This window comes from Sciurus carolinensis, chromosome 13 (assembly GCF_902686445.1).
Source record: "Sciurus carolinensis chromosome 13, mSciCar1.2, whole genome shotgun sequence".
Classification (NCBI taxonomy): domain Eukaryota; kingdom Metazoa; phylum Chordata; class Mammalia; order Rodentia; family Sciuridae; genus Sciurus; species Sciurus carolinensis.
The window spans coordinates 3,942,405-3,968,982 of NC_062225.1; the positions used below are offsets into that span (position 1 = coordinate 3,942,405).

Below are 26,578 nucleotides of genomic sequence, written 5' to 3' on the forward strand. Positions count from 1 at the left end.
CAGAGTGCACGCTTGGCCCTCTGCAGCCTCCTGTTTTCCCCCACCATGGCAACCTCAGTCCCTCAAGACCCTACGCGGCCTGGTGGGTGAAGAAAAGAGGAGGAAGAGCGGCCGAGTCGGCTGATCTGCCCTGGCTGTGCTGCCTCCCCCTTGGAGTGCAGGAGAGTGTGGCCCAGCACACGGTGGCAGTGCCACCACAGGTGCAGCCTTTAGGGACTGCGCAAGTGAACGGCAGGCCAAGTGGTGTGAGGAGATGCAGAGGAGGAGAGCAAGGCAGTGCCCACTGTCGCAGAGACGGCCCTGCAGAACCAGCAACCAGAGACCGTGGGAGGAACAGATCCTAAGTGGCAGGGGTGTGAGCGAGGGTCGTCTTTGGGACTAGGGTCCAGAGCCGGGCACAGCGAGTTTGGACATGACTGCTGCAAAGAACTGTCGTATTTTAATGGTCAGATCCCCCGTATCCTTACCCTTCTTGTGCCACTGACTATTTGCCATGTAAAACCAAGGTCTGCCTGGGGCCGGTGTGCCCAGTACTGACGTGACTCCAGGGCCATTCTAACTTAGCAGTAAATCGCAACCTGAAGGTAAACTGCGCCTAATCAGGTCTTCGTCTTCGCAGTCACTGGTTCAGCAGCAGCCGCGCTTGAGCCTTGTGTTGGAACCTGCATGACACAGCGTGACCTCCATCTCCATACTGCTTGAAGTCTGAGAGATGGCAGTAGGCAACCCTACCACAATTCCCAACAGTGAAAAGCTTTTTGGTCTTTTAAGTCCAACTCCAATATCTGGTCTTTCTCAGCAACATTTTTAAATTTGTTTTTCGACTGGCGGGAATGGAACTTGGGACCTCACACATGCCAGGCAAATGCGCTGAGTTACATCCCCAGCAGAGGAATATCATCATAACTGCATTTCCCATGCAAGGATCATACCATCTTGTTTGCCTGTGCTGTAATTTTTTTGGAGAAAACTGGACACTTTAAGTAATACAATATAGTAACTCTGAAAATCAGATTCTTCTCTCCCCAGGGTTTGCTGCAGTTGCTACTTATTGTAGTAGTTGTTTGGGGACTTCGCTGAACTATTTTTGTGGTCTGTAGTTTCTGTAACATGTGCTCATTGAATTCTCTACTCAGTTATCCAGGGTCTGCCAACTAGGAACTCAGAGTTCTTCAAACTCTTGAGACCATTAAGTCTCCCAGTGTTTGCCACGATACTGTGTGTGGGGGGGAGCACACCTTCAGAATACATCTAGCTGGTGTGCGACTCTGCCTTGCCTTCGCTTCCTGCCTGTGGCCTTTGAGCATGCACAAACTGTGCACACACGTGACCTTCAGAGTCCCAGAAACATGCTGGAACTTTGTGCACTGATTTCTTCAATGTGTCTGTGGTCATCTCATTTGAAATTTTTTCCTTAAAAGGTTTTTGATCCGTCTGTGGTTTGCTTTGTTATTTATTGCTTTAGGCACTTTGAAAACATGTGCCTATTAGTGTTTTTAACAAGTGTCCCCTGGAAAGAGGCTTTGGGTCCCCAAAAAGCTCTGACTTGGATCAAATAAAGACAAGGGGGTCTTATAGAAAGTCATCAGACAAGTCAATCACAGATCACACATCCCTGATCCCCAAAGCTAAAATTCACAATATTCCAAATTCAGAACTTCTTGAGTGCCAACATGGTACAAGCAGCAAGTTCTACAATGAACCTCATGTGACAGGTTGCTGTCAAAACACAAGTAAAAACAAAACAAGTGTACTAAAAATAATCTATGAAATTGCCTCAGTCTGTGTACAAGGTGTATATGAAACCTCAATGAACTGTTTTTAGACTTGGGTCCTATCCCTGATAGATACATATGTAATGCAAATATTCCAATATAAAAAAATCCAAAATCTGGAACGCTTCTGGTCCTGAGTGTTTTGAACATGGGATACACAAACTATAATGACAGTTCTTTAGGAATGAAGCTTTGAAAAATCTTCAGTTCCACTCAGACATAACAGAACACCACAGGGTTTCCTCTTCTGAGATTCGGTCATTTTTCTTGAGTAAATGCTCTTTGGATTGCTATTAGATTGGTTAATTTCTAGTTTTTAAGAAGTTGATTTTGAAAGTTTTCCTTTTTTTTTTTGGCCCTGGGGATGACTAAACTCAAGGGCCCTTAACACCGACCCACATCCCCGGCCTTTTAAAAAATATATTTAGAGCCAGGGCCTCACCAAGTTGTCAAGGCTGGCTCTGAACTCACAATCCTCCTGACTTGGCCTTCAGAGCTGCTGGGATTACAGGCGTGCACCACCTTACGCGGCTACCAGTCCTTATTTTTATTAAATTTTGAGACAGGGTCTTGCTAAGCTTTTTTTGTTTTGTTTAAACGAAGGGGCAAACTTTCAGCTCTTTCTTTATTCTGCCATTTTCTCTGGTGTCTTCCCCACATTCTTGTTAAGTAGGCAATTTGCTTGGTTGGATCAAGGTCCAATTTGGTTTCCTGAACCAAATGTGTGAACAGAACTCCTGGTTCCACCTGTCAGCCTGAGGTGGATGCAGCCTTCCCCACACGTACAGCTGAGGGAGAGCAGGGACTTGGCGGATTCTATACGCAGTCTGGTGCTTATACCCTGAGTCTCTTTGGCTCAGGGTTAGTCCAGTGTGGACGGCTCTAAAAAACTAGCACAGCCTGGCGGCGGGGCTGGGCGTCTTCAACAGCAGACACACCTTTCTCACAGTTCTGGAGGCCAGGAAGTTTGAGGTCAATGTGCCGGCAGATTCGGCGTCTGGCTCAGGCCTGTTTTCTCCACGTGTCCTCGTGGCAGAAGAAACAGGGAGTTTAGGAGCATCTTTTGAGGGTCCCGGCCTCAACTCCTGGGCACCGTTCACAGGCCCTGCATCCCAATGCCATCGCCAGGAGAGGGTTTCAACAGTGAGTTGTGGGGACGGCTAGCACCAGCCTAGTGTCCTTCTTCAGGAATTCCTCCTCTGCTCTCCAGCCGCTGTGCCGCTTCCGATCTCTCCTCCAACCAGTGAAAGCGGGTTTTATGTCTGGGTTTATCTCCCTGCAAATGGGCCCATGCATGCATGCATCGCACGCTCTCCAGGTACCCTGGGTCTGGTCTGTCAAATGATCTCCAGTAGCTGTTACTCTGACTTTGTCTAGAGCAGTCATCGGTGGGAAGAGTTCGTCCAACAGAAGGGCTCCTCCGTTACCAGAGACTGAAATCTGCAACTGCATCTTATAAAACTTTAAACTGTTTAAAAAGCAAGCATACAGTTAGTGAAAAAGGCAACAGGGGCTGGGGGCAGAGCGCCTGGCTGGCCCGTGTGAGGCCTGGTGGGTCCTCTGCACCACATACGTCAAATAAAGGTACTGTGTCCACCTACAACTTATATTTATATAACAGGCAACCTGTTATTTCCCTCTTGATATAAATATCTAACATCATTCCTTGGATGCAAACACACAATGTCTTTTTTTTTTTTTAAAAAGATACCAAAATTTGTGGAATAGAACATTTTTACTTTCGGTATTTTCAGTAAGGATGCTATAAAACAGAGGCTGTTGCTAACTCTCTGGACTCCACTCTACCTCAAGAAGACCCCTACTTATTGAATCAAGAAGTAGAGCACCAGCATTATGACCACTTGTCTAGAGACAAGAGTCTGGAGGCTAGTGACAATGGAATCACGTGAAATGACGCAGCAAGGGGAACCAGAGCACACAGTGTACCTGTCTCAATGGTGCAGTTCAACTGCTCTATGGCACAAACTTCTTTTCTCGTGATGCTAGGGATTCAACCAGGACCTTCATGCGTAGCCAGACAAGAGTTCTACCACTGAGCTACACCCTCAGACCCTACCCATATTTTGTTTAACATTTTAAAAGTTATGTTTTTAAGATTCGTTTTTTAAATCCCCAAATTTGTTTAATGGCATTTGATAAGAAAAAGTACATTTCTATTTTTTTTAAATAAGGCAAGAATCAAAGACAAAATAGTTGAGATCAGGAATTCTAGAAGACATTACTTTGGCACCCCCTGCTGGGCGGCTTTTGAATTTTTCCCCATATATAAACTAGTTTCTTCTCTGAAATAATTTTAAGGAAATATTGCCCAAATTATTAACATCTGAGTTATCAGGTCAGCCTATATTATACAGCCGAGGTATTTGACTGTCAGCCCTCTATCACTTATGGTAGCCTGTTCTGGGTCACCTGAGTAGATGCATGTTAGTACGCATCTGAACTTCATTCCATTTATCTCACTTGTATCTTCCATGTTCACTTCAGCTGGCTTAAGCAGGGCCTGTGCCCCAGGTCCCTCAGAAATGGAACTCCCCCTTCCCTCAGGGCTTTGAGGGCAATCCTTTAAGGAGGATTCCTGCTGGGATTGGGCCACTCTTGCCACTGTGCCAGAAGGGTTACTCGGCCTCTCCTGGGGGGACAGTGGCTAAGCCTGGTGCTCTGCAGTGTTCCCCACACACCCTGACTGCCTTGAGTTATTCCATGGCCTTTGCCTTCCTCCAGGGCTGCCCATCTTGGCCCCCCAACACCAGGCTGGGAGAATGTCCCTGAAGAAATGTCCCCATGTTTCATCAGGTCACAGCAGGGTGGGGCTTGTTAATGGACTGAGCTGTGACCTGAAACCACACTGGCCTTTACCCTATAGCTGAGGTGAAGCACTATCTGTTTTACACCATATCTTTAGAAAGTCAGGAAAACTCAAAGGCAGGAGAGATGGTCTCAGGCCTGCTGCAGTCCACTGCTCCAAAACGAGGCCGTAGGGGCATTAGTCCCACCTTCTGAGGAGGCAGGCAGGCTGCGGACACTACCCAGCTTGCTGGCAGTCTGACGTGGCCATGCGACCAGGTTTTTCCAAGGGACACGGTCAGAAGCAATACTTACCACCTCCCGCTCCAGCCCCAGAATCTTCCATGCTCTCTTTCCGTGTTCTGCTGGCTGGGCGCAAATGGCGGCCTTTGGAGGGGTCGTGTGGGGTTGTGTGGAGGGCCAGCCTCCCACCTCTGCACCACCTGGGCTGGGACGTGAAGAAGGGATGGCTTCTTTTCAGCTCAGCCTCCTGAAAGGCTGGGGCCACGTGGTGACCACTAGGGGCTGAACCTCAACAGCACTGACCACAAGTGTCACTTTGGTGCACCGCTGTTCAATCCTTTGTTTTTATATAGGTAACATGTATTTTTCTGTTATTATAAATTCTTTGCAATAATCTGATGACGGCACAGTGTCCCAAAAGGAGCCAATTAAACCATAGTTCAATAATTATCCTATTGTTCACACTTAAATTTGTCTCTAGTTTCATCCTGAATGCTACAGAAAACACGCTTGTGCAGAAGCCTTACTCTGCACTTCGAGTCATCCTTTAAACATCACCAGAACTGACACTATCCAAACTTCGTGAAAACCTTCTCACAAAGACTGGACCAACTACCCTACCATCACTAGTGAGTGTGCACAGTTCACCAGACTCTGATAGCGAAGGGATTTCACACATGTCTATAAAGAATGTAAACTTAGGAGCTGGGTGGTGGCTCAGGGGTAGAGCACTTGCCTCGCATGTGTGAGGCATGGGTTTGATTCTCAGCACTGCATATAAATAGATAAAATAAACATTGACAACTAAAACAAAATTTTTTTTTTAGAAAAAAGAACATAGATTTAGGTTAATTTTTAGAAATTTCCCCAACTTTTTGTTTTGCATTTCTTTATCACTTTTGAGGTTGAACAGTTCTTCATGTTTAATCAAATATACCTCCTCTTTGAAGAATTTCATGTCCTGCCATCTACTCAGTCTGTATTTCCTGTAGATCATATAATCTACCACTCAGATATCATAAATAATCAATCATCCAAAACTTCAGAAAGTATTTTATTAAAAGAACCAATATTAAGGCACAAAAATACATCATTATTTCAAACAAAACTTTCAAATTATATCCTATATTCAAAGAAATGTCTTTCAAGTTATAGAATAATTTAAGTTTTTTAAATAAAAATACAACTTTTTAAACCCCAAACTTCCTCTCCAAATATATGAATAAAACTCTTTCCTAGTTCTAAAGAAGTTTCTTAATGCAGTATCAAGTTCCTGTGGTATAACACACACTTCCTTAAAAATCTAGTTTTGTCACTTATATACATTGATATGTTCAGAACTTTGACCGTGTCCAGCTGCTGTCTTGTAAGGCGTGGTGCTGCGTATTGCTAACTGCATGCTGTTGCCATGAAACCCAAGTTCTGGAAGGAGAGACCTCAATCTAGCCTACCAGCTCTCGACTAGTCGCTACAGCCAGGGTGGCAGGCCCAGGCCACTTTCAAAAAGAAGACATCAAAATCAAACGTACATGTACATTGTTGTACTTTCAGTCCTGACGTTACAGTAGTGCAAATCTAACGTACTGTAATACAGAAGGGACAGTACTCTACAGGATATGAAAGATTAGAAAAATTATTTTCTTTACAAGCAAAGTAAGGAAAATTATCTAGGCATAAAATGATCAACTACTTTTCCTTAGTTTTTGAAATAAGCTGACTACCCTTTAAAGGGGATATTTAGTCTACACCATGCAAATTTCCTCTTGGGCACATTTCACTTATCGTATCCAAGGGCCTTTGCCCTCAGACCTCGCCTTTCACCAGGACAGTGCCCAAGGCTTCCTGGAAGTAAATCTCTAGCCTGGAGCCAGGAGGGAGGAACTGTGCAGCCCAGGGACGCTCCTGCCGGCCTCCAGGAGCCCGGCGGCCCCTCCTGCCTCCCAGGAGTACAGAGGACACCGCCGTGGCCAGGAGGGACAGACTTGCGCATGCCCTTCGGCAGCAGCTGGCCCAAGGCACCTGCCTTCTGGGGCGAGCGCAGAGGCTGCCTTCACCCCAGCCGACTACGCAGCAGGCTCTTCTTCCCAGCAGGAGAAGTGTCCTTCAGAACAGTAGTGAGGCCAGCGGAGGCGGTTCCCCAGTGTCACCAGCCTGACTCCCACCCCCTGCTCACAGTGCCTCCTGGCTGCCAGCCCAGGACTCTCCACTGCCGCCTGCTGAGCTGGGGTTGACCCACGGCGCACCGCGGGCACCTCCAGTCTGAACCAACCGGGCCAAGCGTGGAGTGCACCCCACCAGGGCAGACACACGTGCGGGGACACTCAGTGGGCAGCAACTCCAGGAGGGAATGGAACCTGGAGTGGTTCCACTCCCTCCCCTCAGGAAGGAGCCGGGGCAGCGGCCTGGGACACCTGCCTCTCCAGCAGCGCTCTCCTCCAGTCCCACCACAAACACCTTTCCAGGGACACTGCTCCCTGAGACAGCCCTTACCAACGCCTCCAACATGTGTAAACAAGAAACAGTTCAGAAAGCAGGCTTCTGAAAGGAAAAGGAAAAGTTCTGTGGCTTCACAGTGAAAAAAAAAATGAGAAGTTGTATTAAGAGTTAGATTTTCAGGTTTTCTCCACCGGATTCTCTGAAGTCGCGCTCAGCTCCCAAGGCCAGACCTCCTTGAGAGAAGGCAAGACGCCACCCTTCCACACCGTCCCACACGCAGGCCAGCCCTGGTCTTTGGTCACGCGGACAGTAGGACTTGCACGTTTCATCACACTACATTCAGCTGCCTGTCAGGTTAGAACACTCTAGTTTAAAAAAAGACCTGAAAACAAAAGCTGCCAACCCGCACGTCAACAACAAGCCCAACAAAATAAGCAGAAAACATGGCCGAAGGTCCATGAATCCTTTACAAGACTAGTAGTGACGCACTCTGCAGTTAATGCATCTTATCACGAAGCAGAGAACGCCAAGACTACGTGAGAGACAGAGCTGGCTTCCACAAGGCTCAGCAGCAGAGGATCTCCCAGCCTGCTGGGCAGGAAGTGCTTTGGGGGCCCCATGCGGCCAGGTGTCCACCACCTCCCCAGCAGATTCAGCAGCAGTACATGTACCCGTGGCCGAGGAGGGGGCAGTGGCTGAATGAATCTTTGGAAGTGACTCTTAAGACTTTTCTCTTTGTGCACTTGTGTCCCCTGAGCTCAGAGAAGACCTAACTCCATGATCTGATGCTCACGGGGGCTATTTACAAATGAGGGCGCTGTGCAGACCAAAAAAAGGCAAAGTGAGACATAAAACCACACCTATATTCCAACATTAAATCACTGCAGTATGAAAGTAAAAAAAAAAATCATCACTGCATCTAGTAATTACAAATCCAAAAGATGGGGATAGACTACGCTTCAGAAGAATCACATTATCTACCCCGAAGGGGAGGAGAAAGAACAGGAGGAGAGTCCGTCTAATTTAAAGATGTCTGGAATTACCCTCCTTTCCAGAGAAGAGAAAGAGAACCAAGTCCACACGACTGGCACCGCCGCCAACAGGCGGCCGCGCACGTCTTCACCGAGCACTTCTCTCAGGTGCCTTCCAAACCCAGGCCACCCGCACCCCCGGCAAGGACGCGGAGCCCTCCACCACCCGGGTCCTCACTCTGACACACTGACTTCCAGGACAGCACGGCAAGCGCCTGTTGAGTCACACCATAACAAGGCTCTTCGCCCCTCTATCAGAGTCCTTTACCGACAACGTGTTTTATTTACACATGTTCTGATCACATGATCTTTTCTGAAGAGAACATTTTTTCAGCTATTTCAGATCTGGTCATAATTTCCTAGAAGGAAAAGAAGAATTATGTGTCAAAATACTGCTTCTAAAACCATAACAAAGGTTTTTAATCTTTCAAAAATCACAATTTAAGTTGTCGAGTTTGGGAAAGAATCAGATAGAGAAAGTAAAGGTATAATCCGGACACACTAATAATGCACCAATGACCTGTGGAAAGGTGGGAAAACCTCACCTCCCTGCCACCTAGGAACACGACAGCCCAGACTCTCCGGGAGGCAAGCACGGCTCGTGCAGGGTCGTTGAGACCTGTGTCCCTTCTTTCATGCCAACAAGCACTTATTCTGCTTCTGTCTGAAATGAGGACTTCACCCACAAGTCCTTTACGCCTTACCACAAACCAGTCTGCGGTCTGCTCAACTGATGCTCGTTTTGAAAGGTAACGTTCACAATTTCGTTCTGAAATACATTTCTATTTTGTGCAATAACAGCTCTAAGGAAATAAGCAAAAAACATATTTTACCTCATCTGAATCCACCAGCACTGGAAGTGCTCTAAAAGAGAAGAAAAAAGTGACAATGTTATTAAGAGCAGGCCACTGAATCTAGGAAAATAACACAAGAACAGCCGGGGGCCACAATTCCCACTCCAGACAGGCTCAGCCCAGACCAGGGAGCACGCAGGCTCACTAGCGGACATGGAGAAGGATTTTCCCAACAGCACTGTTCTCAACAGCCCCAAGCTGGAAGCGGCCCACACGGATAAACTGGGGCACATTCAAACAAAGGAACACCACGCCCAGATGCGGAGCCGCTGAGGATAAACTTCAAAGAGAACAGAGAACAGACCCTACGGTGACAGACATCGGGACCACTGGACCTGTGGGAAGGAAACAAGGGTTTCCAGTTACGCTCCACTTTGCCCTCTGGATGTGGATTAGCAAATGTACTCATTTACAAATTTAGAGGGTTATGCGCTTACTTAGGACAAAGCCCTTTGCAGAATGTGTGTTCCTTTAAGAACTGCTTTGTCAAAAGTCAACTGAAGCATTTGAATACCCTAACTTCAGAAAGGAAACCCACACAGATAAGAAACCCGGGAGCAATGTGGCGGAGGAGTATCAACAGCTAAAAACACACAAGCGGATCCTCCCCCGCAGGACTGACACCCAAACGTGGATTCACTTTTCACTTCTGTGCTGTTTCGCTCTCTGACTAGTTGGGTAGGCGTGGAAGTGGTGACCGGCCATCTGACGAGAAAACCCACGTCCACGTCGCGTGTGTCAGTGAGTGAACACGCCAGGAAAGGCGGTGGAAGGGAGCCCTCCACACGCCTGCAGTGGCAGGAGTCGCCGCCCTCACCGCGACCCAGCAGACAAGCCAAGCCAATCAGAAGAGACAAAGCCACACCACACTGGCAAGAAAACCCAAGCGCGAGTAGCCTCAAAAGTGGGTGCGCCTCATTACATAAAACACACTACTCAAATTAAGGCCTCCACGAAACCCCAGCACATAATCCTGGGTGACTTCAACACGCCTCTCGCCGTTAGACAGGTCATCCGGACAGAAACTCAGTGAAGACTCTAAGGATCTAAAAAATACTCTGCGTAAAATGCACTCACTTCACAGACATCTAGACTATTTCATCCAACCACAGTGTAAATCACTTTCCTTCTCAGGGGCTCATGGAAAATTCTCTAAAACAGACCATATTTTAGGCCACAAAGTAACTCTTAGCAAATACAACAAACCTGATATAATTCCTTACATCTTAGCTGATAACCGAATGAAATTAGAAATCAACTCCAAAAGAACCACATGGAAACTACATAAACAAACAGATTGAATGATACACTTTTGAATGATGAAATTGGAGGAAAAAAATTAAAAATTCTTGAACTCAAATGAGAACAGTGATATAACATACCAGAACCTCTGGGACACTATGAAGGCAGTGGCAGTTCTAAGAGGAAAGTCTATGAGTGCCCACATAAGAAAATCAGAAAACTCCCAAATAAATAACCTAAAGATGCATCTCAAAGTCCTTGAAAGGAAGAAGAAACCAATTCCAAAACCAGTAGAGGGAAGGAAATAAGATCAGAGCTGAAATCAATGAAATTGAGAATAAAAATGCAAAGGATCAATGAAACAAAGATAAACAAGATTGTTAAGTTCTTAGCCAAACTAACCAAAACAAAAAAAAAAAGCACACAAAAAAACAAACCCAAATTAATAAAATTAGAGATGAAAAGGACGAAATCGCTGCAGACATCACAGAAATTCGGCAGATCTTTAGAAACTCTTTTGAAAACTTTTACTCCAATAAATTTAAAAACCTAGAAGAAATGGATATATTTCTAGACACACGTGACCTGCCAAAATTCAATCAAGAGAACACATTAGACCAATCACAAGCAATGAGACAGAAAAAAAGTCTTCTAACAAATTAAAGCCAAGGACCACGTGGGTTCTCAGCTGAATTCTACCAGTACTTTGAGGAAGCACTAATGCCAACCCTCCTGAAATCATTCCATGAAATGGAAAGGGATGAAGACTTCCAAATCCATTCCGTGAAGCCAGCATCACCCTCATACCTAAACCAGGCAAGGGCACCTCAAGGGGAAAGCCACAGGCCAACTTCCCTTCGGCGGTGGCAGCAAATCCGCCCCAGGACGCGCGAAGACGACGCGTCGCCACCACGCTCTTCTGCGGGCGCAGGGCGGTCTAACACGCGCACAGGAATGAGGACCTACGGGCGGTCAGCTCCACAGGCGCAGAGCCGCGACAGCCTTCCTCGCCAGCCGCGATGAGGCGCGGCCCAAACTGGGCTGGAAGGGACCGGCCTCGGCCTCAGAGGCCGCACCACGACCCGCGCCGGCCGGGCCCACGGGAGGGGCGCTGCCTCTAACCCCGCGAGGCCGCGCCGTCCACGCTCCACGCAGTGCGGGCCGGGAGTCCCAGCCGGGCGGCCGGGCCTGAGCGGGAGCCCAAGGAACCGGCTCAGGAAGAGGCGGCGCCACCGCCGGCAGAGGACCCGGTCCTCCGCGCGGACCCGAGCGCCCCCCAAAAGGCGGAGCGAAGCGGCGGCGCGAAATCAACACAGGCCCCTGCGGTGAGGGGAGGCCACCCGGGAGGCCCGCCGTCTCCAGAAGCCGACCGAGGCTAAGGCGGCCGCCCTGCCCAGCGCGAGGCCCGGCCTGGCTGCAGCACCACGGGGGCAGGACGCCGCGGCCGGGCGGTCCAGCGAGGCGGCCCAGCCACACGGTCCAGTCAGGCGGTCCAGTCAGGCAGCCCAGTCAGGCGGCCCAGCCACGCGGTCCAGTCAGGCGGCCCAGCCACGCGGTCCAGTCAGGCGGCCCAGCTACGCGGCCCAGTCAGGCGGCCCAGCCACACGGTCCAGTCAGGTGGCCCAGTCAGGCGTCCCAGCCACGTGGTCCAGTCAGGCGGTCCAGTCAGGCGGCCCAGCCACGCGGTCCAGTCAGGCGGCCCAGCGAGGCGGCCCTCAGGCGGCTCAGCCACGCGGTCCAGTCAGGCAGCCAGTCAGGCGGCCCAGCGAGGCGGCCCAGTCAGGCGGCTCAGCCACGCGGCCCAGTCAGGTGGCCCGGCCAGGTGGTCCAGCTAGGCGGCAAGGCCGGCTTCCCCGCAGGACCAACTCCGCCGCCCAGGGGGCCGCTGCCGCAGCGCCCGGCTCACCCTGAGGGGTCCCACAAGGAGTCACCAATAAATGACCTGGCTTTTAAAAATGAAGAAACAGAAATGAAAATCAATGGCTTCCCTATACACCGATAATGAATCCGCTGAGAAAGAAATCAGGAAAACAGTCCCATCACCCGAAAAAACGAGAGACCTAGGAATGAACCTCACCAAGGAGATGAGAGACTTCCACATGGAAACTGTCACTGAATTAGCCCTCAGGACAGAGGAACCTCCCGTGCTCACAGAATTAATGCTGCTAAAATGGCCATATTGCCAAAAATAAGAAGCATAGTCAATACAATGCCACCAAAATACCAGTTTTCTTCACAGAACTAGACAAGAGTCCTAAAATTGGGCTGGGGAGATAGCTCAGCTGGTAGAGTGCTTGCCTCCAAAGCACAAGGCCCTGAGTTCAATCCCCAGTACCACAAAAAAAAAAAAAGTCCTAAAATTAATTTTGAAGAGTAAGAGACAGAATAGCCAAAGCAATTCTAAGCCAAAAAGCAATGCTAGAAGAATCAAAATACCTGACTTCAAATTATACCTACAGAGCTATGGTAACAAAAACTGCATGGTATGGGCATCAAAACAGTCACAGACCAACAGTACAGACTAGAAGACAGAGAAACCCACACAGATACAATCGTCTGATTCTTGACAAAGTTGCCAAAAACACACTGGAGAAAAGACAGCCTTTTTTTTTTTTTTTTTTTTTAAACAACGGGTGCTGGGAAAACTGATTATCCATGTGTGGAAGAAGGAGCCTAGCTCACTATCACACACCTTGCACATAATGGACCTAGGACTGGATGAGAAACTATACAACCCCTAGAAGAAAATGTAGGGTCAGCACTGACAGGTAGGCACAGGCAATGACTCAACAGGACCCCTAAAGCTCAGGAAATAATGCTGAGTTTATAAGTGGGGTGGCATCCAATTAAAAAGTTTCTACATGGCAAAGGAAACAAAGTGAAGAACCTACAGAGTGGGAGAAAGACTTTGCCAGCTGTTCTTCTGACAGGGGATTAATATCCAGAATATATAAAGGATTCAAAACATTTAACACCCCCCCCAAATAACCCAATTAATAAATGGGCAAATGAACTAAACAGACACTTCTCAAAGGAAGAAATACAAATGGACAACAAAAATATGAAAAAATGTTCAACACCATTATCAATTAGGGAAATGCAAATCAAAACTACACTGAAATTTCATCTAACTCTATCAAGAACACAAAATATAAATGCTGGAAAGGATGTGGAGAAACAGGGACACTTGTACACTGTTGATGGGACTATGAGTAATACAACCACTATAAAACCAGTATGGTGGTTCCTCATAAGACTGGGAACAGGCACTGCAGGACCCAGCCACACCGTTCCTCAGTCTTATTCTAAAGAATTAGTCTTCATACGGCAATACATGCACACCCATCTGTACAGTAGCACAATTCACAATAGCCAAACTACAGAACCTGCCTAGGTGTCACTCAATGGATGAGTGGATAAAGAAAATGTAGTGTATATACACAATGGAGTTTTACTCAGCCAAAATAAAAATGAAATATGTCATCTGCAGGAAAATGGATAGAACTTGAGAAGATTATGTTAAGCAACAGAAGCCAAATCAGTCAAGGGTAGTTTGTTTTCTCTCATATGCGGAAACTAAAGGGGAAAAGGAAACATAAAGGTGCAAGGGATCTCATGAAAACTGAAGGAAGATCAGTAAAGAAATGGGACCAGGGGAAGAAGAAGGAGAGGAAAGGGGACACACTGCAGAATAATACTGGCCAAATTATATTGTTCTATTTGTGCATGCATGAATATGTAACAACGAATCCCATCATTATGTATTATAATGTGTCAATAAAAAGTATGGAAAAATACAAGACCTATTGCTTTGCTTAAGAGAAACAGGATAGGTAAGAAGAAAAGACATGTATAAAAATGTTCCAGGGCTGGGGTTGGGGCTCAGTGGCAGAGCACTCGCCTAGCATGTGTGAGGCCCAGGGTTCGATGATCAGCACCACATAAAAATAAAATAAAGGTATTGTGTCCACCTACAACTAAAACAAAAATATTAAAAACAAAAAAAAGTTCCATCAGCTTAATCAAGCTTTGATGTGTGGTAGAGCTTTGAGAAACAGAAGGAAGTCAACATGCTAAAGTTACAATGTGAAAGTCCTGAAGGGTGTGAAGGGCTCAAAAGGTCAACCAAGGTTTCTACAGTCAGCAAAATTACTCTTGGGAAAGGAAGGCAAACAATACGTTTTCACATAAATAAAACAGGTTGTCTGCCAGCAAACCCATACTGTAAGAAATAATAAAGACCCTCAGGAGAGGGCTCTTAGCTCATGTTTCATATGTTAGGAAGAAATACTAAATACATGGGTAAACATAAAAGAATATATACATGTTTTCTGTTAAAAAAAAAAGCATAACAGTGCATCGTTAGTGTTAGTTCCTATTTTGCACATGCGTCAATTTCAGTTACCACAGTTTAAATAACAGCAGTCCCTTCAAAGCAAAATGAGATGCCATTTCATAGCCATGAAAAGACAACATAAAAGATGGACAATAACAAGCGTTGGCAAGGACGAAGACAAACTGTGACCCTCATATATTACTAAAAGGAATGTAAAATAACAGCAGCTTTGGAAAACAGCTTGCCATTTTCTCAAAATGTTAAACACTACATTATCATGATCCATCAATTTCACTTCAAGGTATATGGCCAAAACAAATGAAAAAGTATGTACACACACACATACACACACACAGTCATCATATTTTGAGTGATGCACACTGAAGAGAAAGTCTTAAAACTAGCAGAACAAAACCAAAAACTGAAACCACCACACAAAACCCATAAGACATATGAAGGAACAAGGAAAAGAATTAAAGTAGATTTTTTCTGAAACTCTGAAACCCAGAAGAAATGCAAGTGACAACATTTGAAGTGTTGCAAGAAAAACACTATCAACCAAGAATTCTATACCTAGCAAAAATGCTGTTAAGAAACAGTGAAACAAAGATTTATTCACACAGATTCATTTCCAGCACAGTGCACTGCAAGAAATAGGACATTCTTCAGATAAAAGGAATATCAGACCAGACAGAACTGTTTAAGAGACGGATGGGACAGGGAAGGTCAGAACAGTATGAGAAAATGTTCCCAGGCTTGGTGCCTCTGTCTTTCCCATGAAAACTATGTGGAATTCTTGTGTTGAACAGGACAAGGACAGAGAGGTACCTCAACAGCTGCAGGTTCCCCAAAGAGATCCTATGAATTCTATTTTTCCCATGCTCATTTTCCTCCAAAATACAATGCATGGTATTGTGGGTTATATGTGTTTATAAAAAGTTTTTACATGTTTGAACTTTTCCATTACAAAAAATTATATCAAAATAAAATGACCCTGATAACTGTAGATTAGAAAAAGCTGGAGTTTGTCCCAGGTCACTAGTATTACATGTTCTGTTTAGTGAAAAAAGAGGGAGAGAGAGAGACTAAGTCAGGGCTTTGCTTTTGTTGATTTTTCTTAAGAAATAAACCAGTCAGATGGGCACACAGTGGCTCAGGCCTGTAATTCCAGCAACTTGGAAGACTGAGGCTGAGGCAGGAGGATGAGAATTCAAACCCAGCCTCAGCAACTTAGTGAGGCCCTAAGCAACTGAGATTCTGTCTCTAAAAAAAAAAAAAAAAAAAATCAAAAACCTAAAAAACCAAAAAGTCAAAACAAACAAAACAACAGCCCTTCCCTGGCAATGGCTACAGAAACATAGAGCTGAGGCCGAAAAAGCAAGTGCCAGCATGAGACCGGCCCGTTACACTGCAGCTGAAGTTGGGACTTTAACAGAATACTTACACATCTGTGAATGAAGAGGGAATATTTTCTTCCACCCACTTCAAATCTTCATCCTGTAGAAACAAATATTTATATTTAGCACTTGCTTAATATCATTTGAAAGAAGTTTTTAGAAGAAGATAAGTATTTAAGTTCGAATCCATGGCATTCTTTTAGTTGCTATCTGTCCCAAGAAGTTGGTACATATGCCACACAGAAATTATGAGTGTTTATAAACAGGCAAATAAAATGCTGATTTCAGGTTTTTTTCACTTTTTGGATTTTGTTAGATGCATCCATGTTATTTTTTGTCCTGAGAAACAACCCTAATACAACAAAATTGACACAGAAGATAGAAAACAGTTTCTTGAACACTGATTTCACTGTTTGTTTGTGCTTCTCCACACTTCTATGCTTCCTAATTTGTTGAAGTTCTTATGAATTAGCTAGGTGCTGTGGTACACATCTGTAATCCCAGCAACTAGGGAGACTGAGATGGGAAGACCTCAAGTATGAGGTCAGCCTCAGAAACATAGCGAGACCCTCAGCAACTTAGTGAGACCCTGTCTCAAAAAATAAAAAAGGCTGGGGATGTAACTCAGTGGCAGGGCACCTCTGGGTTAGAGCCTCAGTACGCCCCCCACAAAAAAATTATGACAAGTTAATAATTTTTCAAGAGGAAAGGAGGATGTGCCAAATAATCTACCTTAGCAAAGCCAGGTGTCACTGTGCAGCGCTCACATCCCTAGAGGGACAAGAAAAGGAGCAGGAAGGCCAGCTGGGCTGTCTACAGCTTTTGTTCCCCAACGGGAACTTGCTCATAATCGTTTCAGAGAAGAGCATAAGGTATACTGAATATTTTGTTTTATAATATAAAACAAATCAAAGTTTTCTTAATATTGTCTACCTGGCTACACAGAATGCTCTAGTTCTAGTATGAACTACACTTTGCTTACCAACAGAGACAAAGCAACTGAGCCAGGGTTAATAGGAATCCTGATCTCTGAGCGGGTCTTGAGTAGAGACAGATCAGTGAGGGTGAAGTCCCCAATCTCTGATCAAGACCTAACTGCACCTAACTTAAGAGAAATGAAAAACTATTTTCTTAACACATTTGCAAAAACTTCTTTTTCTTTTTGATACTAGGGACTGAACCCAGGGGCACTCTACCACTGAACTAGCCCCAGCCCTTTCTAAGTTTTATTTTGAGACAGCGTCTCACTAAGTTGCCCAAGCTGGCCTCAAACTGGTGTTCCTTCTGCCTCAGCCTCCCAAATTGCTGAGATTTGGACTGGCTATGTTTGCAAATGATGAATTTTAAAATACCCTGAGATACATCACTAGGATAGGGGAAAAACTAAGAAATTGAAATTGTAATACAGGTTGAGTATCCCTATCCAAAATGGTTGAGACTAAACATGTTTCAGACTTCAGATTTTTTCAGATTTTGTAATATTTGCATATGCATGATGAGACAGCTTAGGGATGGGACCCAAGTCCAAACACAAGATTCATTTATGATTTGTATGCACTTTATGCACACAGCCCTAAAGTAACTTCACACAATGTTTGTAACAATTTTGAGCATGAAATAAAGTTTCATGGTGTGAATTTTTCCATCTGTGTCAGAGTGGCTTTGGAGTATTTTGGATTTTGAATGTTTGATTACTGATGTTCAAACTATAGTTCTAACATCAGATAAAGGAAACTATAATATTTTTTGAATGCTTAAACTGCTATGAAACAACACATTTTAAAGGATTATTACCAAATATTAAAATTAGAGAATTTACCAAATACATTTTCATACATCATCTGTCCTATTAGAACTTATATGCATATACAGTTTTTTACATAGTATTATTTGTAGCATATAAAATTCTAGACAGCAGAGTATAAACTCAAGACAGTTCCATTTTTCTTTATCTTCAGAATAATCACTTTTATGCACAAAATGTCCATATTCTATATCATACCATTTTATTCAAGCTTCCATAGTTCATTAAAAAAAATCTATTGATTTTGGTAACTGTGGATAACACAAAGTTCTTTTCCCAATAGGTAACACATGCTATTAAAATGGATTCACGAATCAATTTAATATGCTGAAAACACAAGCTATGATTATAAAAAGCTTCTCACTCTTTAATGCACATAATCACTCATGGAATCTAATTGGAAAATAGATTCAGAATCGCAGGTCTGGGGTAGGCCTGAGAGTCTGCATTTCTAATAGCTCTAGGTGACACTCATGCTGCTGGCCCAAGGATAGCACTTTTGAGAAGAATCCAAAACAGGGATATTATAGTTACGGGACTGAACTAGTATTGCCATATGGTAACAATTATTTTTATATCAAAAACCATGGTTGAAACTGTTCTGCCAATCAATGAATAATAGACTCTTACCAGTTCTGAAGTATTAAAGACTGAGATTCTATTAAGTACATACTATACTCACAAAATTATCTGAAGTAGCAGGTTTAGCTGTTCCATTGGAAACAGTTTTTGAGGCTCTTAATTTTATTCCTTCAGCTATGAAGAGAAACATAGAAATATGTAAATTATAAATTCCTCACATTCATCACAATTAATAACCCATTAAGGAAAAGGACTTTTTTTTTCCCTAAAGGAGATTTAATAGTGGAAACTCTAGGCAGAGTGCTAGCTTTACTATGCCATTTAGACAGAGGTATGGAAAAGTCGTATTAAAATTGATATAATTGTTTGTGTTCACGGGCTGCTCAGACACGTCAACACATGTACACAAGGTGCATGATCGGTCGGGTGACCAGCACGTCCATGCCCTCAGGCAGTGACTGCCACTTTGTGCTGGAAACACGCGGCCCTGGAGGCCAACTGCAGGCCCCTGGCGCTCCCCCGGCCGCCGGTGCTCTGCACCTGTTGGTGGCCCTGCCTGCTCCCGCTCCCTCCCTGACAGCCCCTGCAGCCATTGGCCACTGGCCACCAGGGGAGACCAGCATTTCTAGCTTGCTCCTACGGGCGAGGCCACGCATCTTTTGCTCCAGGCATTGACGGCTGTTCATCAGAACAACCAGGTTTCCAAGCTGCTAGTTTGACACCAAGCTTCAGAGCTCAAACGAGCATACCTACATGTAATTCCTCAGCTTCAACTCATTTCAGTTTAAGGACTTTGAAATCTACAGGCTTTACATCATATATTCAAGATTAAAACATGTATTTGGGTTATTTTTTACTTTGCTGATATATGAGTGAGGAAAGAGATATGGAATGTGCTTATGGTAGAAATAAGATGAGGAAGAAAAAGATTCTGTTCCCATTTGACAGAAGCTCCTCTTTGTGTCAGCAGTTTCAGGGTGGCACGGGTCCAGAGTGTGGGTCCTAAACTAAACCGCCTCACTGGGAATCTGGTGCTTCTCATACAACCTTGGCCCAGCAATGACTCAGCATTCCCAACTCTAAAATGGGGGTTACACTGTCTCTCTCATAGAATTCTGGGGAGCATTAAACCGCTTAGCACATAAAAAGTGCCTGACACAAAATCTATGCCCAGTAAGTATTCATGTTTGTCATTACAATAATTTACAAATATTGCTTTTCCATAAACTAGGATAACTGGTACATCATCATGGGATCAACAGCATAAAATGATATAATAAACCAAGATGAAGTCCTGGAATCTAAAAATGTTTCTATGGGACACTGGAAATCACAGTATTGCTCTAAGAGGTGCAATACACTCATTCCTAAAAACTGAAGTACAATTCTGTAACAATACACAGATTTCAAGTGTACAGGCTAGAGGTTTGACAAACACGTACCCTTATGTAACTAGCATTCCAATCAAGAGATTTAACACTCCCAGATCACGGAAGGTCCTTCACCTTCCCTTCCAATCAATCCCATCCCATCAGAAGCAACCCTGTTGAGGCGATCACATGGCTTGCTCAGCTTCTCCTAGGATTCCACATATGGACTACCATCTTTTGGATTTGGGTACATCATGAAACACAAAGTTCTTAGATTCACTCCTGTTGAGGACGCTGGGTACTTTGTTCCTGGATAGTATTTAACTTCTTTATCCGCTCACTTGCTGATGGACTTGTTATTCCCAGTTTAGGGTGATGAGAGTACAGTGGCTGTCAAGGGTCTGTCCTGTGGAGACCGTGGAACGGCTGGGCTGCCTGACAGCTCTAAGTCTGGCTTTTTGAGGAACGGCGGAGCTGCTTCTGAGCGCTCTCCTGGCCTGCTGATTCTTTCAGAGGTGTGCGAGACACCCAGCTGCGGGGTCTCTCCAGCAGACGGCGCGGGTCTGGTGTTTTTAGCCCTCTAAGGGATGTGTGGTGGCATCTCATTATGGTCTGAGCTGCTTCCCTGTGACAAGGACGTGCAGCACCTGTGACCATGCGTTTCGTCACTGCTGTCTTCTCTGGTGAGATGTCCATTCGAGTCTCCTGTCCCTGTTTACAGTGTGGGTTATCTTTACTGATCTGGAGGAATTCTTACATTACACCTGAAGTCCTGTCAGATACGTGTACTAAGAGAATTTTATCCCACACTGTGGGTAGTCTTTCCATTTTCTTAAGTTTCTACTGATGAGCAAAAAATTTTAATGTTTGATGAAGCCTATTTTACTAATTTTTAAAAGTTTTATGGCTACTGTTTTTTGTGTACTAAGAAATTACCTCATCCAAGGTCATGGAGATGGCTCCAGTTTTTATCTGGAAGAGTTGCAATTTAAGGTTTTACCCTTAAGTCTGTGCTCCACCTTGGATTAATTACAGTGAGATGTGTGCTAGCAATCTAGGTGGCTTTCCCATATGTTCAGACAGTTGTTCCAGAACCTTCTGTGGAAAAGACTACCCCTCTGGTACCCTCGTCCAGTCAGCTGACCACCATGTGGGCTGACTTCTATCACTGGTTTCTTTCACTTAATGAGTTTTCAAGGTGTGTCCACGTCATGACTCAAGGTTTAAGCTCCTCCGGGCTTTTTGCTTTTCCATATGCATTTAAAATCAGCTTAACCTTTGTGTCTATTTTTTTGTCAGCTAGAATTATGACTCAGATTGTCCTCAACCTACTTCTTGGTTTGGGGAACTGACAGTTTAATATTGAGAGTGCCAATTTGCAGCTGTATTATATCTCTGTATTTCCTTTTTCTAAATTTCTTTCTGCATTATTTTGTGGTCTTCATTGCAGAGATTCTTTACATTTTTTCAATCAACTTGTTCCTAAATATTTTATTTTTGAAGGTATTACAATATCTCCAATTTAACTTTCCTACTTTCAATTAGTATACAGAAAAACACCTGGTGAGGTTCTGTCGTGGTCCCTTACTGTTTCACCCACCTTCTGCAGATGCTGCAGGCACACGTATAAGCTTGTGGTCTGCACCTATGAAGTCCCCACGCCACACACCTTTTGGGCTTGCGGGGCTGCTGACTGCTCTGCCCTGTGCTGCAGGGCCCCCACGCGCACTAAGCCGTTCAGTCGTGGGAGGAAGGCACTCGCTCTTTCACCACTGAGTATGACTATGGCTGTGGTCTTTTCATGCCATCCCAAAAGTAATTTGTGAAGTTGGTTTCTATCAACGCTGCACCTAGTGAGCTACTTACATCATTTTCTTTCTTTCCTGGTGCTGGGGACTGAACCCAGAGGCACTTTATCACTGAGCTACATCCTGCGCTCCTTTATTACTTTTTTGAGACAGGGTCTCACTAAGTTTGCTGAGGCCAGCCTTGAACTTGGCAACAATCCTCCTGAGGAGCTGGGATTACAGGTGAGCACCACCGTCCTTGGCTTCTCCCATCTTTTAATATGATGAATTACACTAAGTGGTTTTCAAAATGTTACAACAGGCTAATGACTCTGGGATAAAAATCCCTGATGACGATTGCCTTTCCATACTTTGCTGGATTTTATTCATTAATACTTATAAAGGATTTTAATGTCTCCACTCACTGATATTGGTCTGTTATATGTTTTTTCTTGTATGTCTTTGTTAGATTTTTGGCATCTCAGTTGTGCTGACTTTATAAAACAAATTGGAAAGTATTCTCATCTCCTCTACATCCTACAGTTTGCATTAGATTGAAATACTTCTTCCTCAATGAACTATTTGAAAGATTCACTAGGGAAGCCACTTGGACCTGGTACTTTTTAGGAAGATTTAAAATTAGAAACCAAATTTCTTTAATAGATAAGGGCTCTATGAACTTAGGGGCGCAAGTTCAGAACTAAGATCAGGGCAGTTTTGGTGTGTGTACTTTTTTAAGGACTGTCTCCTTCGTCCAAGGCGACCACCTGACCACCATGGAGCCGTTTGTGACACTACCATGCAGTCCTGACTGCTGGAGTCCCTCTCTGCACTGGGAGTGATGGTCCTCATCTCTCCTTCAGACCAGTCTGCAGTGAATTCCCTTCTGCTAAGCCCTTTGAGGACGATGATGGCTCTGTGGATTTTCTGTTTCTCTCGCAATACAGGCACTTAACACCTCATAATTCCCTTCCTTTTGATGAATTACTCCAGGTTTAATTTGTTCTTTTTTTTCAGTTCTTAGACACATAAAGCACTACTTTTACACGGTTCTTTCTTTAGTAATAACTGCCATTAAAGCTATACATTCTCCTCTAGGGACTGTGCTAGTCCCACAAAGTTTGATGTGCTGTTTTTATCAATTAATATGAAACATTTTATACTACCCCTGTAATTTCTTCTATCCATTAGTTACTTAGGAATGTGCTACCAACTTCCCAATGTTTATTTTTTCTAGGTATTTACTGTCATTACTGCCTAATTTAACTCCATGGTGGTCACAGTTCACTCTCTGCATGACTATAATCTTTGAACTTTTTGTTTCTGCAGTACTGGGGATGGAATCCAGGTCCTCACACATGCTCGGCAAGCACTCTACTGCTGAATTAATCACCAGCCCTTCTGGAAATATTTTCAAGACTTTTAAAGTCATATGCATGGTCTATCTTGTTCGATGTGGACTTGAACAGGTCACTCAAGGTTGATGGCTTTGTGGCTTTGCTCAACTCATGTGCATCAGTACTGATATGTCCACCTGTGTTATTAGGACTGAAAATGGAATGTTCAAATAGCTAACTATGACCAGATCTGTCCATGTAGCTTCAAAATTCAGGAGTAAAATTGATAGCACTGTTATTAGGTGTACATATATTTATGGCTTCTTGGTAAATTCAATGTTTTATTGTTAAGAAATGCTTTTGCAACAAAAACCCAGAAGAGCAGATGGCAACATCAAGTAAAAAGCTTCCATTCTAAAGACTCGAATCTTCATCACCCCTTTTCAGCAGGAAGCAGTTTGGAGATGTCACTGCCCACTTTCCATAGAAATGGAAACCATTAACAGTGGGAAAATGTAACAGGGGTTTACTTGATGCCTTGACTACATCCCTTGTCACTTTGAAACTTGTATGTTTTTTTCTTTTTCCCAACCTTCTTTTCCCTGACCTTCTTTTCCCTAACTTTCTCCTCCCTGTCCTTCTCCCTCCTGATCTCTCCTCCGTAAACTCATTTTCTCGGAATCACCTCTTTATAATGCCCCTGTCCCTCCTGACAGGTAGAATCACAGGCCCTGGGACAGGAGTCCCTTGTGTTTCTCCTTTGCTAGCAAAGCAATAAAACATTTTCCTTTTTCTAAGAAAAAAAAAAAAAAAAAAAGAAAGAAAGAAAGAAAGAAAGAAATGATGCTTTTAAACTTCTATTTATTTAGATACTAGGGATTGACCCAGGAGCGCTAAGTGTCATCCCTAGTACTTATTTTGAGACAGGGCCTCACTAAGTTGCTGAGGATGGCCTCAAACTTGCAATACTCCTGCTTCAGCCTCTTGAGTTTACAGGGGTACACAACCATGCCCAGCTGAAAAGATCTTTTAAAAATCCTGGTGAGGACTGGGGTTGTGGCTCAGTGGCAGAGCGCAAGCCTAGCATGCATGAGGCACTGAGTTTGATTTTCAGCACCACATATAAATCAACCTATCAATAAAATAAAGGCCCATCAGCCACTAAAAAAAAATATATTAAAAAAAATCCTGGGGCTGGGGAGATAGCTCAGTCGTTAGAGTGCTTGCCTTGTAAGCACAAGGTCCCGGGTTCGATCCCCAGCACCCAAAAAAAAAAAAAAATCCTGGTGATTCTGTCTTGCAGTTTATGTCATCAAAACACAACCACACTAACTTTCTCAGGCCTGGTGTTTTCATGGTCTAGCTTTTTCCATCCTTTCCTTCCAACCATATGTGTAATTTTTAAAGTATCTCCTATAGACATCATATAAGCTGAATTTCCCTTTTTTAAAATAACAGTTTAACAATCTCTGAACCTGAATATTCAGTCCACCTGCATTTAATGCAATTATTAAAACAGTTAGGTTTATATCGACCATACTGTAATTTGTTGTATGCTGTTCCATCTGTCTTTCCCTTCCCATCTCCTTTTGGGTTATGTTCTAATATTCTGTTCTACCTCTTCTGTTGGCTTCTTAGTTATATCTCCATGTGCTTTTTTTGGGGGTGGGGGTGGGTACCAGGGATTGAACTCAGGGGCACTTGACCACTGAGCCACATCCCCAGCTACATTCTATATTTTATTTGGAGACAGGATCTCACTGAATTGCTTAGTACCTCACTTTTGCTGAGGTTGGCTTTGAGCTCGCGATCCTCCTGCCTCAGCCTCCCAAGCTACTGGATTTACAGGTGTGTGTCACCAAGTTGAGATCTCTATGCTTTTTAAGTAGGTGCTTTGATGATTCCAAAATGTTTCATTCTTGTCACAATCCACTCTGAACACAGAGCTGTGTAACACACTGTTGATTTCATTCACACCTGTAGTCCTTTATGCTACAGTCATACCTTCCATATACCTTACAAACCCCACAATACTCCTTCACTATTTTTGCTACAAGGTCAACTGACTTTTTCCGTTTCTTTTATAGCTGGATTTCAAACTGATGGTGTTTCTCTTCAATCTAAAGAATTTCCTTTAGCATTTTTCTTAAGCCAGATCTGCTAATGACCAATTCTCGGAGCTTTAATTTACCTGAAAATACTCTCATCTCACTTTCATTTTTGAAAAATATTTTTGTGGATACAGAATTCTGGGTTGGCAATTTTTTTCTTTAACTATTTTAAAAATGTCAGTCCACTGTCTTCAAGACTTCCAGTGTGCTACCACTGGTCTCTTGGGTCTGACATACCTTCTTCCACTGGCTTCTTCAAAAAGCTATCTGTCTTGGTTTTCAGCTGTCTGACTCTGAGGTCTCTGAACACTAGTCTTTGAATCTCTTGTTAGAGCTTTGCTGATCCATGGGTTGATGTTATTAATCAATTCTGGAAATCATTTGGCCAATATTTTTGCAAATATTTTTACCCCCCATCCCCTCTTCTGGACTTGATGTGCGTATGCATAATGTTTAATAAAGCCATAGGTCACTGAAGCTACCTTCACTTTGTTTCTAGTCTTTTGCTCTAATTTTCAGTTTGGAAGATGTCTTTTGATCGGTCTCCAAATGTTCACTCTTATTCTGTGTATCTAACCTGCTATCTCCTGTTAGTCCAATCCAATGAGTTCACGTCAGCTGATTTTCAGTCGTAGTACTCGGGGTCTTCCTTCTCCTCTGGCTGCCTCTGTCTTTCTCCCAGTTTCCATCTCTCTCCTGAACTCCCCTGGATCACTGACTAGGTGGCTTTACTTCAGCTCTGCTTCAGTTCTAGGTGAATCCCAGTGGTCCTGGATGTGGCCCTTCCAGGGATTTCCAGGGCGTCCCAGGTGTCCTTCTAGGCCCTTTCACTTGCTGAGACAGTGGGCAGCCCCTTACCTCCGCTCTGCTCCCCAGGCCTTCCTCTCGCCACTGGCGTCCCGCAGTCTTGCTCCGCACAGGCCAGTCCAAGCGTCAAAGACTGTGTTCTGAGCTCCCAGTGGGGGCTGCTCCTTCACAGATCTCTCCCCACGGTCTCCAGGCTCAGACAGCCCCACACGCCCCTCCCCACCCGGCTCACTGAGCCCCACCACTGCAGCCTCGAGGAGGCCATGCACTAGGGCAAGAGCTCTGCAGAGTGCCACTGTGCCTTCAGCGTCCCCACCTCTGTTCCAAGTTTCTGCCTCCTCTTTTGTTGCTCTCCAGTGCTTTCAAGTACTTTTACTGATGCTTTGTCTGGAGCTTATTAGTTCAACAACAACACAAATGTTTGTCCAGCAGTCCGCCTCATCATGACCGGAAGCTGGAACTTCAAGCACTGACTTTTAAGACCTTAATGGTGAATAAGCTTTCCAGGTTTCTGAATTTTCTTCACAGGAGGATCAAAAAAACATGAAAGAACTGTTTGCAAGTGACAGTAAGATAAGAAGAGGTAAGGAAGGGGGACACGGGAGGCCTGTTGATCACGCTATGATTTTTGCTGACTGGGTAGTCGGTACATTTTCCAAGA

At 44.4% G+C, this 26,578-nt stretch overlaps 1 protein-coding gene and 1 long non-coding RNA gene across 3 annotated transcripts in view; both read right to left on the reverse strand.

Annotated features, from left to right (window-relative positions):
- Window positions 1-2,054: 2,054 nt before the first annotated feature.
- LOC124963158 (uncharacterized) lies at window positions 2,055-5,607 on the reverse strand. The gene is made up of 2 exons (XR_007104666.1): window positions 4,896-5,607; window positions 2,055-3,243 (listed from the first exon to the last, which is right to left on the reverse strand). It is a non-coding gene; the product is annotated as an uncharacterized LOC124963158 (long non-coding RNA).
- Window positions 5,608-5,839: 232 nt separating this feature from the next.
- The window catches only part of Tmem87b (transmembrane protein 87B), a 49,259-nt gene continuing 28,520 nt past the window's right edge, over window positions 5,840-26,578 (reverse strand). For both annotated transcript variants that reach the window (XM_047522370.1, XM_047522369.1), the window contains exons 16-19: window positions 18,606-18,679; window positions 16,167-16,219; window positions 9,124-9,154; window positions 5,840-8,649 (exon numbers count right to left, since the gene is read on the reverse strand). In XM_047522370.1, coding sequence (XP_047378326.1) covers window positions 8,590-8,649; window positions 9,124-9,154; window positions 16,167-16,219; window positions 18,606-18,679 — 218 coding nt within the window. In that variant the 3' untranslated portion in view covers window positions 5,840-8,589. The remainder of the gene's footprint in view (window positions 8,650-9,123; window positions 9,155-16,166; window positions 16,220-18,605; window positions 18,680-26,578) is intronic.